The 18,516-nt window shown below is 41.8% G+C and overlaps 1 protein-coding gene across 4 annotated transcripts in view; it reads right to left on the reverse strand.

The window, feature by feature from the left end:
• Positions 1–392: 392 nt before the first annotated feature.
• Positions 393–18,516, reverse strand: part of KDM6A (lysine demethylase 6A) — a 153,275-nt gene continuing 135,151 nt past the window's right edge. For all 4 annotated transcript variants that reach the window (XM_073667237.1, XM_073667238.1, XM_073667239.1 and 1 more), the window contains 2 exons: positions 18,220–18,390; positions 393–1,969 (listed from right to left, as the gene is read on the reverse strand). In XM_073667237.1, coding sequence (XP_073523338.1) covers positions 1,940–1,969; positions 18,220–18,390 — 201 coding nt within the window. In that variant the 3' untranslated portion in view covers positions 393–1,939. The remainder of the gene's footprint in view (positions 1,970–18,219; positions 18,391–18,516) is intronic.

The following is an 18,516-nucleotide window of genomic DNA, read 5'->3' on the forward strand; positions in this document are numbered from 1 at the left end:
TAACTCATACAGAAACTGCATAACTCAAACTGGCGAATCCCCGGAGCACAGTGAGTGCGCTAGGGTGATTCATAAGTCTGCAGTCACACAGAGTGCCTGCAAACTTATCGATTTGGACTGAACAACCCCTTTAAGCAGAACTTTCTATATGTTTGGTGTTAGATAGATATAGCTAGTGGAAAACATAAAACACTACACAAATTTGCAAAATCAAATAGCTGAAAATGCAGTCCTTTTATTTGTGTCGTGTTTCAGGCTGGAAAAAATAATCGTTTTTCGTTAGTGACTGGAAAAACAGAATTTATATGGTATTACAATTGATGACAGTCGTGTTTAATGCAGACTAACAGTGATACAGGGAAACACAGAAATCCACTTTAAAATGAGGAATATAAATTGTAGTACCAGGTGAGAAATTTATTACACAATAGATTCTTTGGGATACACTGCAGCCTAGAAAAATAGGTATTTTTTAAACAAGCTGTCCTCCATACTTTGCCTTTACTTGCTCTAAAGTCGGCTTTGGAATGTCACACTGTTTGGGATTCTGAATTGCGCGTATAGAAATATCACATTTTCCATTCATGCCAAGGAAAACAAAGCTTGACTGTAACTTAATGGACAACCATTTCAATTTTATAGCAGAGCTTAACAAATGTTTTTTGTTTTATTGCATCATTGACCATTAAACATAAAAAAACAAAATCTGAAGGACACGGCAGATCATGATCACATACTATATATTTAAAAAAAAGTTTTGTAAGCAATACTTACAGTAGACAACTTTTATCTACTAGTGATATAGTCCTTATATAAAATGTAGTTTCCCTCCCACACAATAATTGATATTTATTTACATATATACACACACAAGTGCATATATAAATATATATGTAAGTAGATCTGAACATGAATAAAAGACTAAGCACTGTACATTGATTCTGGTAAAATTCAAACAAAAACGCCTTAAACATTAAACAATTTTAATAAAAGTTTCTGTACAATGCTAAGCAGTTTTATTTACACATAGAAAATGTAACAGGAGTAGTGTTTCAAATGACAGAACTCCTTAAATTTCAATGGCAGGTAATCTGGAAAAAAATAACAGCATTCCATTCACAAATATCTTCAAGCAATAAATATGTATTTATAAATAGTGTAAATTTACATCAAGATTAGAAACAAAAATCACAAATCTGAAGTTTATTCCTTAGTCTATGTGCAACCCATTTATCTTTGTGACTTGGCTGTTAGGTTTTTTTGTTTGTTTTTTTTTCTTATATATTTTTTTTTATTATTCATTTTCTTTATATGAAACATAAATTGCAACCGTCATGGTTCTTTTTTTCTTCCAAAAAACAAGACAGAAAAGAGAAACTTAAAGTGGGTTAAAGAAAGCAAAAAATAAAAATTTATCTTTCACATTTAAAAAAAAAAAAAAAAAAATTGTTCAAAAAGACAAAAATATCTAACTACCTTACAAAGACGACCAGCTAAGTTAGTACTTAATAAAAATGAAACTGAAAAGGGATGAGGGATGCGAATGAAACATTTTCAGCCCAAAATAAGGTGAAGAGAACAAAAAAATAAAGCAAGAGAACTAAAGTGATTTTCAAGTCAGTAGTCTGTATAACGTTGCCAGTCTTGTCAGATATATACAAAACATGAATTTCTTTTTATGAACAGCTGGATCAGCATTTTTATAGTAAAGTCCTGGAGTAGGAGCACGCCTCCTGTCCAGTTGGTTGACACTCCGCACTTGGAAGGTTGCATAGACGCAGCTTTCAGCCAGCAGCCTAATGGAACAACTACCTAACTAAAAGAATGGAGGGAAAACACACAAAAAAGTAGAGGGGGGGGGGGGACAAAAACAGTGGTACAGAACTGGGTCGCTTCCTGAATATCAGAAATGTTCTCATTTACTGTCCTTTGAAAAACATCAAGAAGATGGTGAAGGCATCGGAGGAGCCTAAAGAAATAAAAGAAAAGTTACAACATTAAAACTAAAGATAGAACTGCAAACTTGTAAATACAATTTTCAAGACCACCCTGACACCTTTAATGGGAACCAGTCACCAGTTTTATCATATATCAACTAAAACTTAATTCTGTCTATCTGTTCTGATAAACTCTCATTATGTGATTAAAAAATTTAAAGTAAAATATCCTTAGGGAAAAGTGTAAAAATAAATAAATTAAAAAAAAAAGGGGGGGGACGGGGGGACCTCTCGAAAACAAAATCACATCACTGCTGGGCAATAGAGAAAGTCTCACAAACTCTTATGAGGCTTATTTTGAGCAGGACAAGTTGTTGTTTTAACCACTTTGCGCCAGAGCCTGTTTTTGCCTTTGTGACCGGGCCAATTTTTTCAATTCTGACCACTGTCACTTTATGAGGTAATTACTCTGGAACGCTTCAACGGATCCCCCTGATTCTGAGATTGTTTTTTTGGGACATATTGTACTTCATGATAGTGGTAAAATTTCTTCGATATCACTTGCGTTTATTTGTGAAAAAAATGGAAATTTGGCGAAAATTTTGCAATTTTCAAACTTTGAATTTTCATGCCCTTTAATCAGAGAGATATGTCACACAAAATAGTTAATGAATAACATTTCCCACATGTCTACTTCACATCAGCACAATTTTGGAACCAAAATTTTTTTCTGTTAGGAAGCTATAAGGGTTAAAAGTTGACCAGCGATTTCTCATTTTTACAACAAAATTTACAAAAACATTTTTTTAGGGACCACATCTTATTTGAAGTGACTTTGAGGGGCCTTTATGACAGAAAATACCCAAAAGTGACACCATTCTAAAAACTGCACCCCTCAAGGTGCTCAAAACCACATTCAAGAAGTTTATTAACCCTTCAGGTGCTTCACAGGAATTTTTGGAATGTGGAAGAAAACAATGAACATTTAACTTTTTTTCACAAAACTGCTACTTTAGCCTCAAATTTTTAATTTTCACAAGGGCAGCCAGAAAAAATGGACCCCAAAATGTGTTGTGCAATTTCTCCTGAGCACGCTGATACCCCATATGTGGTGCAAAGCCACTGTTTGGGCGCACGGCATGGCTCGGAAGGTAAGGAGCGCCATTTGACTTTTGGAATGGAAATTTGACTGGAATCGATAGCGGACGCCATGTTGCATTTGGAGAGCCCCTGAGGTGCCTAAACAGAGGAAACCCCCAACAAGTCACCCCATTTTGGAAACTAGACCCCTCAAGGAACTTATCTAGATGTGTGGTGAGCACCTTGAACCCCCAGGGGCTTCACACAATTTTATAATGTTGAAGGGTGAAAATAAAAAAACACATTTTTATCACAAAACTGCTACTTTAGCCTCAAATTTTTAATTTTCACAAGGGCAGCCAGAAAAAATGGACCCCAAAATGTGTTGTGCAATTTCTCCTGAGCACGCTGATACCCCATATGTGGTGCAAAGCCACTGTTTGGGCGCACGGCATGGCTCGGAAGGTAAGGAGGACCATTTGACTTTTGGAATGGAAATTTGACTGGAATGGATAGAGGACGCCATGTTGCATTTGGAGAGCCCCTGAGGTGCCTAAACAGAGGAAACCCACAACAAGTGACCGAATTTTACAATCTACTCCTCTGTATAAATTAATCTAGTGGTGGGAAAATAAGTACCGTATATTCCGGCGTATAAGACGACTTTTGAAGACTGAAAAATCTTCTGTCTAGTCTGGGGTCGTCTTATACGCCGGTAATGCTTTTGAACTTTCAGAAATTGACATGCGGGGATACTCTGGGGGTGTTAATAAGCTGCCGTGGCCGTATCCCTGCCATGTCGGAGTTAATATAAGGTGGAGGGAGTTAAAATACGGCGGCGGTAGGTCCAGACAGTCAGCGCTTCTGTGCTGAAACTGACACATCGCTGCGTATTCCCAGCTCCGGACACAGCGCAGGGCTTCTGTGCTGACAGCTTTCACTTGTCACAGAAGCGCTGCGCTGTGTCCGGAGCAGGGAAGTTCGCATCGCTTCTGTGACAATATATGAAAAGCCGGCAATTCAGCAGCGGCATAAGCCGGCACCCGACAATTTAGAATAGAAAGAATAGAGCTTCACACATAGATTAGATAGATAGAAACATGTCAGTCACATATATATGAAGTACAGTGACAGTATTGCTTACTGTACTTGTCATTTAGTGTAAAGGATTTATTAAAACAAATAATAGTGTTTTCATGCACCGTCTCTTTAAAAAAGCCGGCCGGCAATTCAGCAGCGGTACCCGACAATTTATAACAGACAGAATAGAGCTTCACACATAGATTAGATAGATAGAAACATGTCAGTCACATATATATGAAGTACAGTGATAGTGTTGGTTACTGTACTTGTCATTTAGTATTAAAATAAAGGATTTATTATTAAAAAACTTGGCGTGGGGTTCCCCTTAATTTTAGGCTCTAGCGGAGGTTAAGCAGACAGCTGGGGCAGATGTTTGAAGCCTGGGAAGGGGGTAATACCCACGGAGCTTCCCAGACTACTAATATCAGCCCCCAGCTGAATACCTAGTCTTTACTAGCTATTAAAATGGGGGACCCCCCAAAAAAAATGACGTGGGGTCCCCCCTAATTTAATAGCTAGCAAAGGCTAGGCAGACAGCTGGGGGCTGATATTAATAGCCCAGGAAGGGAGCCATGAATATTGGCCCCCTCCCAGGCTAGAAACACCAGCCGTCAGCCGCCCCAGAAATGGCGCATCCATAGGATGCGCCAATTCTGGCACTTAGCCTCGCTCTTCCACGCTGCCCTGGTGCGGTGGCAGGGGGTAATAGGGTTGGGGTTGATGTCAGCTTATAATGCCAGCTGACATCAAGCCCAGGTTAGTAATGGAGAGGCGTCTATAAGACACCCCCATTACTAACCCCATAGTCAAAGTTAAAAAAAACACAAACACCCAGAATAAAGTCCTTTAATTGAAATAAAGACACAATTCTTTATTGTTCTAAATTAAACCATACTTACCATCACGCCCATTCCAGCTGAAGCCAACGATCTCCTGCAATAAAAGAAAAATAATAAACCAACCTCATCCTTACCTCTCCATGGTTCCCAGGACAGCTTCAGCTCTGCTACATCGAGATGACAGGCTGGACCGCAGCAGAACGCCGCCATCCAGCCTGTCATGCTTGTGCTCCTCAGTGTCTCGCTGTGACGGCATCCAGATGAGCCGACAATGAACTCAGCTCACCTCCTGGACGTCCGTCACTGACAGCGTGGGAAACTTCTACTGCGCATGCGGGGAGCAGGAGAATTTTCCCACGCTGTCAGTGACGTGCATGAGGTGAGCCGAGTTCATTGGACATGATCTCGGCTCATCTGGATGCCGTCACAGTCAGACACTGAGGAGCACAAGCATGCCTGCGCTTCTCAGTGTCTGCCGCATGGCAAGCTGAACGGCAGCGTTCTGCTGCGGTGCAGCTTGTCATGTGAATGTAGCAGAGCTGGACCGGTCCTGGGAACCATGGAAAGGTAAGGATGAGGTTGCTTTATTATTTTACTTTTATTGCAGGAGATCGTTGGCTTCAGCTGGAATGGGCGTGATGGTGAGTATGGTTTAATTTAGAACATTAAAAAATTGTGTCTTTATTTCAATTAAAGGACTTTATTCTGGGTGTTTGTGTTTTTTTTAATTACTTTACTAGAAATTCATGGTGGTCATGTCTAATATTGGCGTGACCCCATGAATTTCGGGCTTAGGGCCAGCTGATAATACCAAGCTGGCCCTAACCCCTTTATTACCCAGTGAGCCACCGCACCAGGGCCCTGGATGAGTTGGGTACAGCGCCAGAAGATGGCGCTTCTATGAACGCGCCATTTTCCGGGGTGGCTGCGGACTGCAATTTGCAGCGGGGGGGGCCCAGAAAGCTTGGGTCTCCCTGCGCTGCAGATTCCAGCCCCCATCTGCCTAGTTGTACCTGGCTGGACACAAAAATAGGGCGAAGCCCCACGTCTTTTTTTTTTAATTATTTCATGAAATAATTAAAAAAAAAAAGGGCTTCCCTATATTGTTGTGTCCGGCCAGGTACAAATAGGCAGCTGGTGGTTGGGGGCAGCCCGTTCCTGCCTGCTGTACCTGGCTGGACACAAAAATATGGCGAAGCCCACGTCAACATTTTTGGGAAAAATTAATTACAAAATTAATAATAATTTAGGGACTGCATCTTTATTAACCCCTCAATTGTCATTTAGTGTTAAAATAAAGGATTTTTTAAAAAGAAAATTGGCGTGGGATCCACCATCATTATAGTCTCTAGCGGAGGTTAAGCAGACGGCTGGGGCAGATGTTTGAAGTCTGGGAAGGGGGTAATACCCACGGAGCTTCCCAGGCTACTAATATCAGCCCCCAGCTGAATACCTAGCCTTTACTAGCTATTAGAATGGGGGACCCCCCCAAAAAATGACGTGGGGTCCCCCCTATTTTAATATGTTTATGAGTGACAGTTTTCCTGCTATATACCTGCATGTCATAAGAATTTAAATTAAAAAAGGACCATGTTAAATTCAAATCTGTTTTTTTTTAATTTTTACCGGTGTTTGGTATGCGTTGGAAAAGGGGTAGTCTTATACGGTGAATATATCCTAAACTCTATATTTTAACAGGAAAGTAGGGGGGTCGTCTTATACACCAGGTCGTCTTATACGCCGGAATATACGGTAGGTAAATGGTCACTAAACCCATAGATGAATTCCCACAGAGGTGTCATTTCCATAATGGGGTCACTTCAGGGGGGATTATGCTGTTCTGGCACTTTTCAGAGTACCAGAGCTAAAGAATCCCCCCTGAAGTGACCCCATTTTGGAAATGACACCCCTCTGGGAATTCATCTATGGGTTTAGTGACCATTTTAACTCGATGGATGATTTCCAGAAACAAGCACGCAATGGAAGGTTTAGATTCTGGAGAACCCCCCCTGGAAATTAAGTGAGCTCTACTCGAATATGTCATTCACTAAATGAACCAAATGTTTGAATGACAAATTGGGATACATTTTTACAGTTTAAAAACGTGGTTCTGTGTGGTAGATTTTAAAGCAGTCAGTGACGCATAAGGCTGGCAATGATGGGCATTGTGGGCAATAGTAGCGGGTATCACGCCTCATTCCTCTCTTAGTACATACACGACATCTTTTCTGGGGGTTCCTTCTTGTTTCCGTTGCTGGAATAAGTGCAATAAAATGTCGCTCAGTGAGTCTTTTCACATCCTCAGATTCTAATGGATGAGCGGGGCTAACACTTTGAAAGACAAGATTTTCAATTACCTTTTCTTGATAATCAAGAAAAGGATCTGAATTTCCTGCTTTTTTGTACAACACAAAAGAATTGTATGTGGCCACCTGAAACAAATAGATAACCAACTTTTTATACCAGGTATAGGACTTTCTTGATACCTGGTATGGCTGTAGAACCTGGTCTGCAAGGTCCACACCCCCCATGTGTTTGTTGTAGTCAATGACTGACACAGGTTTTTGCTTCGGAGTGGTGGATCCTAGTTCTACAGTGGCCCTTGTGGCATCTGTGTGGATCGAGCTGAGGACAAAAATATCCCTCTTATCCCTATATTTCAGGGCAAGCAGCTCTCCGTTGCGTACAGCCCCTGACTGCCCCTTTTGGAACTTTTGGTTGACCAATGGTTGTGGAAACCCCTGACGGTTTTTACGGATGGTCCCACAAGCCCCGATGTTGTGTTCAACCAGACTTTTAAATAGGGGTATGCTGGTGTAATAATTGTCCACATACAGATTGCTGCCTTTTTGAAAAAATGGACTTATCAGCTCCCAAACAATTTTTGCAGATGTCCCCAGATAAGTAGGGCATCCTGGTGGGTTTAGTTGGCTATCTTTCCCCTCATATATGCGGAAAGCGGATGTGTATCCGGTTGAACTTTCTCACATTTTATAGATCTTTATTCCAAACCTTGCCCTTTTAGATGGGATAAATTGCTTGAGGTGCAGTCTTCCTTTGAATTTTACAAGGGACTCGTCTATAGAAATATTTTGTGTTGGGGTGTAGAGGCTTAAGAATTTTTCTGACAAATTTTCAATGATGGGTCTAATTTTATATAACCTGTCATGTTCTGGGGCATTTCTGGGCAGGCATTGACTATTGTCGTTAAAATGCCAAAACCGCATGAGCATTTCATAACGGGTCCTAGGCAGAATGACTGAAAACATAGGGGTGGCTTGAACAGGGTGTTTGGACCAGTAGGATCGAATGCTCGGTTTTTTAACAAGCCCCATGGCAAATGTAAGTCCTAAAAAAATTTTTATTTCCGGGACATTAGTTGGTGTCCATAAATTTGCCCTAGCATAGTAAGATCGGGGATTCTGGCTTATGAATTGGGACGCATATAAATTTGTTTGCACGACAATATGCTCTAGCAAGCTGTCTGTAAAAAACAAATTAAAAAAATGAATTGGTCCAAAATCTTCCACCTCCACATTTATACCAGGAGTGGCGTTGAAATCAGGGCTGAATGGAGCAGCCGAATCTGAAGCCTCCCATCTGGGAAATGCTAGATCATGTGGCAAAGCCCCTTGTACACTGGCGTGCGCCAATTCACTAGTAGCAGGGACAGCGCTTGTACTGGGCAGTGTTCCCTGATTTGGAGACGTTTCTCCAGTAGCGCTATTTACCCCTATTGTTGTACTGGTCCTTGGGCTTGAGGATGGACCAGAATCACTGCTCATTTCTGAGCTCTCAGTGTCGCCGCTACTAAAGCCCTCAAAATCCACATCTCCATCTGAGATTGCGCTGTCATCAGTGTCAGAACACAGCAGGGCATACACCTCCTCTGCGGTATAAGTCTGACGGGCCATTTTATTTTTAGATTTTTTGACTGGACTGAACGGACCTGACTGAACGGACGGGACTGAACGGACCTGACTGAACGGACGGGACTGACTGACTGACCTGACTGAACGGACGGGACTGACTGACTGACCTGACTGAACGGACGGGACTGACTGACTGACCTGACTGAACGGACGGGACTGACTGACTGACCTGACTGAACGGACGGGACTGACTGACTGACCTGACTGAACGGACGGGACTGACTGACTGACCTGACTGAACGGACGGGACTGACTGACTGACCTGACTGAACGGACGGGACTGACTGACTGACCTGACTGACCTGACGGGACTGACTGACTGACCTGACTGAACGGACGGGACTGACTGACTGACCTGACGGGACTGACTGACTGACCTGACTGAACGGACGGGACTGACTGACCTGACAGGACTGACGGACTGACTGACCTGACAGGACTGACGGACTGACTGACCTGACAGGACTGACGGACTGACCTGACAGGACTGACGGACTGACCTGACAGGACTGACGGACTGACCTGACAGGACTGACCTGACAGGACTGACCTGACAGGACTGACCTGACAGGACTGACCTGACAGGACTGACCTGACAGGACTGACCTGACAGGACTGACCTGACAGGACTGACCTGACAGGACTGACCTGACAGGACTGACCTGACAGGACTGACCTGACAGGACTGACCTGACAGGACTGACCTGACAGGACTGACCTGACAGGACTGACCTGACAGGACTGACCTGACAGGACTGACCTGACAGGACTGACCTGACAGGACTGACCTGACAGGACTGACCTGACAGGACTGACCTGACAGGACTGACCTGACAGGACTGACCTGACAGGACTGACCTGACAGGACTGACCTGACAGGACTGACCTGACAGGACTGACCTGACAGGACTGACCTGACAGGACTGACCTGACAGGACTGACCTGACAGGACTGACCTGACAGGACTGACCTGACAGGACTGACCTGACAGGACTGACCTGACAGGACTGACCTGACAGGACTGACCTGACAGGACTGACCTGACAGGACTGACCTGACAGGACTGACCTGACAGGACTGACCTGACAGGACTGACTGACTGATAGATCTGACAGGACTGACTGACTGATAGATCTGACAGGACTGACTGACTGATAGATCTGACAGGACTGACTGACTGATAGATCTGACAGGACTGACTGACTGATCGATCTGACAGGACTGACTGACTGATCGATCTGACAGGACTGACTGACTGATCGATCTGACAGGACTGACTGACTGATCGATCTGACAGGACTGACTGACTGATCGATCTGACAGGACTGACTGACTGATCGATCTGACAGGACTGACTGACTGATCGATCTGACAGGACTGACTGACTGATAGATCTGACAGGACTGACTGACTGATCGATCTGACAGGACTGACTGACTGATCGATCTGACAGGACTGACTGACTGATCTGACAGGACTGACTGACTGATCGATCTGACAGGACTGACTGACTGATCTGACAGGACTGACTGACTGATCTGACAGGACTGACTGACTGATCTGACAGACTCACTAACCCTAACTCTTACTTTCTTTTTTATTTTATTTTTTTTACTTTCACAGTGGCAAGGCTGACACAGCTCTTGTCACACTGTTTCTCCTCTGCTCTCTCACTGAGATCGGAGGAGAAACAGTGTATTTATCAGGCAGATCGCCCGGGAAAGTTTGTTGCTAAAACAAACTTCCCTGGTGATCTCTCTGATTGGCTGGTGTGACGCCGACATCATCGAGACCTGAGCCAATCAGGTCTCAATGATGTCAGAGGTCACAGCACCGGGATCCCCGCCGCTCCTGAGGTATGTGGGGGGTCCCGATCGCCGACCACCAGCTGTTACTATCTTTTAAATGCCGCGATCGCTATGGATCGCGGCATCTAGAAGATAGGAACAGGTTAACATCATGGGGACCTGATCCATTCAGGTCCCCATGATGCCACATGTCAGAGCCATCGCTCTGAACCGGTACCGCAGCGCTAGCAGGACCCTGGGGGTCCTGAGCGCTGCGGGACCACCCACCGTTTTTAAACGTCGGCGCTGCACAGAGCCCGGGCAGCGCCGACGTTTATGTACAGTGGGCGGTCCTGAACCGGTTAAAGGACACTTTTCAAAACAAATCCACCATTGTTGTTTGGGTTTTCTTTTTAAAGGTGTTCACTTTTCAGCTACAACATAAATTTTTAATGTCCATTTTTAAAGACAAAAGTATAAAAATTGTTGTGTTTACTTAGGGGGGGTTGAACTTATACTGCAGTATATAACGCAAGGAAGCAGTTTAGAATATTGCAAGGAATTATCAAGAATCACAGATTCTGATGAAGCCCTTCAGCAGGGCTCCAGCTAGCTTGGGGACCGATTTGCATTTTGTACCATTCAATTAATACTGCAAAATAAAAACCAATTCTGTAATTGCATTTAATTCATCATTTCAACCAACACAGAATTCTTTTACCAATTTTTCAGTACATTAGATGATAAAAATAATGGTGTCATTCAAAACGACAACTTGTTGCGCAAAAAAACAAGCCCTTATATGCATGTAGTGGTGAAAAAAAAAAAGAAAAAGTTATGCCTCTTGGAAGAAGGCAACGCCATGAAGAGGTCTTCACAAGGAAATGTAACACTAGCCCAATTCCTGGGATTATGGTGTGGGATGGCATAATGTAGAGGACCCCCTCTAGTCTTCATTCTAAGCACAATAACAGCTCGGCGACACATTGATTTGGTAGCAGAACCAGTGGTGCAGCCATTTCTCCAAAGTGTCCCAGAAGTTTTCAACAAGACAACTCCAGGTCGCATGTTGCTTGTGCTACCGTGAGAACCTGCGTGGCCTAAGCGTGCTACCATGGCCTGCAGTGTCTCCGGACTTGTCTCCCATAGAGCACTTCTGGGATATCATCGGTCGGCAATTGTAAAGGAAGTAGTCAGCAGCGGATCTCCAAGAAAAGCAATAAATAAAATTATAAACATTTAAATATTAAACATTTTTCTGAATACCTTTATTTACCAATAAAATAAAGCAATAAAATCCTGACAGTGCAGTAGATAAAGTATACCTTTTTGTTATATAAAATGGTATTTAGAAAATTGCTTAATATTTAAATGTGTCTTTATTTTAAGTATGCTTCTCGTTCTCGGAGAACTCCCTTAATGATTTGTCTAAGTGCATTCGGTGTAGCAGAACGTTCCTCCGACAACCATTAATAACATGCCAAGACATGTAAGTGCTTGCATTTCTGCACATGGCGCACACAGTCTATGCTCCATAAAGCAAAATGTTTTGAAAATGTTACTTCCATTTCTTAATCATTTGCATATCATTAATATGTGCATCGATTCTGTGATTACCATAACTTTTCCTTCATGGTGTTGCAATTTCATCGTTGAGAAATAAATAAATATTTACACACATTGTTTTAATACTTGGGGAAAAAATAGAAAAAAAATGCAGTGCCAGTGAGCAGTAACTTATGTTTATGTCCATATAGTATTATGAGGGATTTTTTTCCTCATTGAGTAAGCTGCAGTTTTTTGTACCATTTTGGGGTCCACATGACTTTGATCTCTTTAATCCACTTTTTGGAAGGTGATATGGCAAAAGCAGCCATTCTGCCATTTTAATCTTTTTTTCGCATTTTGACTTTCACTGTATCGACTAAACATGTTGATATTGTATTATGTCTATTTTTTAGATTTCGATATTTATCTCTCAGGAAAAGGGAGCGATTTAAACTTAAAAAAAATAAATGAATACATTTTTAGATCAGTCTCCTAAAAAACCCAAAAAAACGAAAAACCTTAAACCTTCATTAGGTCCCTGACTGCCATGACAAGCCATCAGCACCCTGTTATCTTGTCGCTTGGGGCCAATAAGCAGTGGAAGGGGGCCCCTTACCCCATAACAGCTCAGGATTTCCTAATTCCCTTCTCATAATCCAACATTCCTAACATCCTGCTGCTATCGTGATTGACAGAAGCATCTAAGAGGTTAAGAGTTATCTGTCAGCTGGCTTTTGCTATGCAATATGAAAACTGCATGATGTAGGGGCAGAGAGCCAGATTCCAGCAATATGTCACTGCTTGGTGAAGTTTTGATAGAATCCCTGATAGGCAGCTTTCTGTGTGCACTGTGAATTGACAGCAAGGTGCGTATCAGTGGTGGGGGTGGGCTTACACAGATTAGCCTGACTGGTCAGCACAAGCTCTAGTCAGGGAGTGATAATCTCCTGCTGATAACACATTGATTGTATTCAAACTGCAGAACACAGCCTAGTAAGCGACACATCCCAGGAATCTCTCTCTTGCACTATATTATGCAGCTTTCAAATTACATAGCAAAAACCTGCAGACAAATTCCCTTTAACCACTTCGCACCAGAGCCTGTTTTTGCCTTCGTGACTAGGCCAATTTTTTCAATTCTGATCACTGTCACTTTATGAAGTAATTACTCTGGAACGCTTCAACGGATCCCCCTGATTCTGAGATTGTTTTTTCGTGACATATTGTACTTCATGATACTGGTAAAAATTCTTCTATATAACTTGCGTTTAATTGTGAAAAAATCGGAAATTTGGCGAAAATTTAGAAAATTTTGCAATTTTCTAACTTTGAATTTTCATGCCCTTAAATCAGAGAGATATGTCATACAAAAGAGTTAATAAATAACATTTCCCACATGTCTACTTTATATCAACACAATTTTGGAACCAAAATTTTTTTTTTTTGTTAGGGAGCTATAAGGGTTAAAAGTTGACCAGCGATTTCTCATTTTTCCAACAAAATTTACAAAAATATTTTTTTAGGGACCACATCATATTTGAAGTCACTTTGAGGGGTCTTTATGACAGAAAATACCAAAAAGTGACACCATTCTAAAAACTGCACCCCTCAAGGTGCTCAAAACCACATTCAAGAACTTTATTAACCCTTCAGGTGCTTCACAGGAATTTTTGGAATGTGGAAGAAAAAAATTAACATTTAACTTTTTTCACAAAAATGTTACTTTAGACCCAATTTTTTTTATTTTCACAGGGGTAACAGGAAAAAATGGACCCCAAATTTTTTTGTGCAATTTCTCTGGAGCGTGCTGACACCCCATATGTGAGGGAAAACCACTGTTTGGGCGCACTGCAGGGTTCGGAAGGGAAGGAGCGCCATTAGACTTTTTGAAAATAAAATTTGTCTGAATAATTAGCAGACGCCATGTTGCGTTTGGAGAGCTCCTGATGTGCCTAAACAGTGGAAACCCCCCACAAGTGACACCATTTTGGAAACTAGACCCCTTAGGGAACTTATCTAGATGTGTGGTGAGCACCTTGAACCCCAAGGTGCTTCACAGAAGTTTATAATATTGAGCTGTAAAAATAAAATTTTCACATTTTTCCCACAAAAACGTTTTTCATCCCTTAATTTTGCATTATCATAAGGGTAATAGGAAAAACTGCACCATGAAATTTGTTATGCAATTTCTCCTGAACACGCTGATACCCCATATGTGGAGGAAAACCACTGTTTGGGCGCACGGCAGGGTTTGAAAGGGAAGGAGTGCCATTTGACTTTTTGAATGTAAAATTTGTCTGAATAATTAGCGGACGCCATGTTGCATTTGGAGAGCCCCTGATGTGCCTAAACAGTGGAAACCCCCCACAAGTGACACCATTTTGGAAACTAGACCCCTTAGGGAACTTATCTAGATGTGTGGTGAGCACCTTGCACCCCCAGGTGCTTCACAGAAGTTTATAATATTGAGCTGTAAAAATAAAATTTTCACATTTTTCCCACAAAAACGTTTTTCATCCCTTAATTTTGCATTATCATAAGGGTAATAGGAAAAATTGCACCATGAAATTTGTTGTGCAATTTCTCCTGAGTACGCCGATACCCCATATGTGGGGGAAAACCACTGCTTTGGTGTACGGCAGGGTTCGGAAGAGAAAGGAGCGCTATGTTGGCTGGGATAGGCAGCAGACACCATGTCACATTTGAAGAGTCGCTGACATGCCGAAACAGCAGAAACCCCCACAAGTGACCCCATTTTGTAAACTACACCTCTCAAGGAATTCATCTAGGGAAGTAGTGAGAATTTTAAAATTTATACCACTGGACAGTGAAAAAAGCATAATTATATTTTTACCACAAAAAAATGTTTTACCCTCAGATTTTACATTTTCACACAGGGCAATGGGTAAAAATGGTGCCGAAATGTGTCACACAATTTCTTCTAAAAGTGGAAATACCCCATATGTGGCTGTATCGTACCGCTCAGCCTTACGGCGAGATCTGGGGGGGACGGAGTGCTATTTGACAATTGGAGAACAAATTATTGTAGAATAGGCATTTGGATTTGGGAGCACAAAATTTTCTGAATTTCTTTTGGGGGGCAAGGGCCATTTTGCTTTTCCAGAGCCTTTCTGCTACCAGTAACTTGGAAGTCCCTTATATTTTTAACAGATGACGGACCTGAGTGGAGACTAGCTTTTTTTGAGGACTGAGTTGAAGCTATTATTGGGAACATTTTACGTAACATTTATCCGGCGCTCTAGGCTGAGCACTTACATCGGGGTTTCCATCTAAATTTCCAAGTGATGTAATTCAGATGAAACCCCTGGGGGATCCATTCACTGTAATGAGGCAGCAGAGTTACTCTGGACTCCGTCTGGCCTCTGTTCAGCGGTGGCCTTTTTTTCAGAAGTGCACAAAACTGGCCAACCGCACTTTTATGCACGCCTAAAACAAATGACACCGTGGGATCACAGGCCAGACGGCGTCCACAGTGGTCTATATCTGCCTCATTACAGGGAATCTTCCGTCATGGGTTCTGGCTCAATCACGTATTTCAGAGATTTACACGGAAACTCTGGTGTAAGTGCTCAGCGCAGAGCGCAGGATAAATGTGAGCAGAGCCTTACTGCGATCTTTCGGAGACATAATAAACAAATCAGTAGCAGGTGAAGAATTGGTTTTATTTATTTTTTACGCAGCTCCTCGTGCGGTATAAGTGATGAGATTACTTTATTCTTCGGGTCGGTGCGATTACAGAGATACCAGATTTATATCGGGTTTTTATGACTGACCGCTGTCACACACTAAAAGACGCTTTTTTTTGTAAAATCTAGTTTTTGCATCAACATATTTTGAGAGCTATAATTTTTCCATATTTCGGCCGACAGTCATGTGATGGCTTGTTTTTTGCGGGACGAGTTGACATTTTTATTGGTACCATTTTTGGGTACGTGATATTTTTTGATCGCTTTCTATTCCGTTTTTTGGGAGGTAAAATTAACAAAAACCAATTCAGGAATTGTTCTTTGAGGTTTTTTTTTATGCCGTTCTGCGTGTGGTAAAAGTGATCAGGCAGCGTTATTCTTCGGGTCAGTACATTTACAGCGATACTACACTTACAATATATTTTTTTATGTTTTGGCGCTTTTACACAAAACTAATTTATAGAAAAAAATATTTTTTTTGCATTGCTTTGTCCTGAGCACTATAACTTTTTTATTTTTCGACTGATGGAGCTGTATGGCGGCTTGTTTTTTGCGGAACAAGATGACGTTTTCAGCGGTACCATTTTTATTTCTATTTTGCTTTTTGATCGCATTTTTTTCCACTTTTTGTTTGGCGATATGATGAAAAAGCATATTTTTTTGCTTTTTTTTTTATTTATTTTTATTACGGTGTGCACAGAAGGAGTTAGTGTGACAGTTTTATAGCTCGGGTTGCTTGGGGACGCGGCGATACCAAATATGTGTTCTTTTTTTGGTTTTGTAAAAATATACGGATTTATTGGTTTAATATTTTATTTATTTTTATTTATTTTGTGATTTTTTTTAACAGTTTAAAAACTTTTTTTTTTACATTTTTACTTAGTCCCTGTATGGGACATTAATTTTTATTTTTCTGATCACTGATCTCATGTAATGTAATAGACATATATTACATTACATGAGACCTTCCCTGTTTCAGTCAGTCTCCTGCCTGGCTTCAGCTGCAGGCTGAGCCAGGCAGGACACCATATATGGCAGAGCTGGAGGCGGTTATGTGACCTCCAGCTGCCATAGCAACCCCAGGTCCTGGAAGGAATCGGAGGTCTTCGGAGAGGTAAGTAAGATGACCCCCTCTCCTCCTGCTGTCTCCTATATGCCGCGATCACTATAGATCGCAGCATATAGAAGACAGCAAAGGGTTAACATCACTGGGACCTGATCCAATCAGGTCCCGATGATGTTCCCTGTCAGAGCTAACGCTCTGCACCGGAATCGCAGCGCTTGCAGGACCCTGGGGGTCCTGAGCGCTGCGAGACTACCCACCGTTTTTAAACGTCCGCGCTGCACAGAGCCCAGGCAGCGCGGACGTTTATGTACAGTGGGCGGTTGGGAACCGGTTAAAAGTTTGTGACTGAAGCAAATTTCAATAGTAGAACTTAAAGAGAATCTGTCACCACATTTGATCTATCTAAACTATTAATATGGGCATACAGGTTATAGAATGCTGAAAAATGTCCTCCCTGTATGCCTCATATCAGATGTCATGTTGTTAAGAAATCATCTTATATCACTTCATATAAATTACCTCTTCCAGGCTCTGGGGAGGACACTGCCTGGAAGATAACTCTGCTTGCATAGATTATTTTACATGAAGGGGGAAATACCAGAGTGAGACAAGTAACTAACACAGAACAGGAGAACTGAAATTTGTCTTCTTGCAAACACATTTTTCGCAGCTCCCTGAGCTCTGATGGATTACAGCAATATTACAACCCTGTCTGCCTGTGAGATGGAGGCTGAGAGGAACCTGCAGATGTGTCAGGTATAATCACACACAGCTCTGCAGTGAGATCAGGAGAGCAGAGAGCGGCCATCACACTGGTAACTCCTCCTTCATGTAAAATAATCTATGGAGGCAGATTTATCTACTGGATCATCCTCCCCAGAGCCTGGAATAGGTCATTTACATAAAGTGATAAAAGAGGATTTATCTACAACAAGGCATTTGTTATGAGGCATACATGGAGGACGTTTTTTAGCACTCTATAACCTGCATGCCTATAATAGTTTAGATAGGTCAAATGTGGTGACATGTTCCCTTTAATCATGAATGACTTCTGTATAATGCAGCAGGCACCTGTGCCGTATGGAGCAGGCTCGGCACCATGTAGTGAGTGCACACATTGGCAGAAATATAACTCAATGTTACACTTTCATTATAGCTTTATATCCTAGCAAAATTGCAGATTAATTTATATTCTTATACAGGTTGTTTGAGCTTGTAGTATGAGAAGATATATACTTACTAATGTAAACAAATCATATATTTGCATTAGTTCCTCCACTTTGTACTGTTCTAGCACCACAAAGTTTTCCAGGTCCAAACTAGTTTTTCGTGCGCAGTCATGGCAATGAACAATGTATGTCTTCCGAGAATTGCTTTCATTCGTTACAAAAAGCAGATTGAAGACTTCCACCTAAAATTGCAAAAAAAAACAAAATGACAAAAATAAAAAAACACATTACCATTACCCACTAAACCAAAGTTGCAATATTATATAACAATTAGCACTGTAAAGAAACCAACCCAATGAAAAGATGCC

The sequence above is a fragment of the Phyllobates terribilis genome, unplaced genomic scaffold (genome assembly GCF_046119375.1).
Source record: "Phyllobates terribilis strain yellow unplaced genomic scaffold, ASM4611937v1 Scaffold_2__4_contigs__length_985480577, whole genome shotgun sequence".
In the NCBI taxonomy this organism is placed as follows: Eukaryota; Metazoa; Chordata; class Amphibia; order Anura; family Dendrobatidae; genus Phyllobates; species Phyllobates terribilis.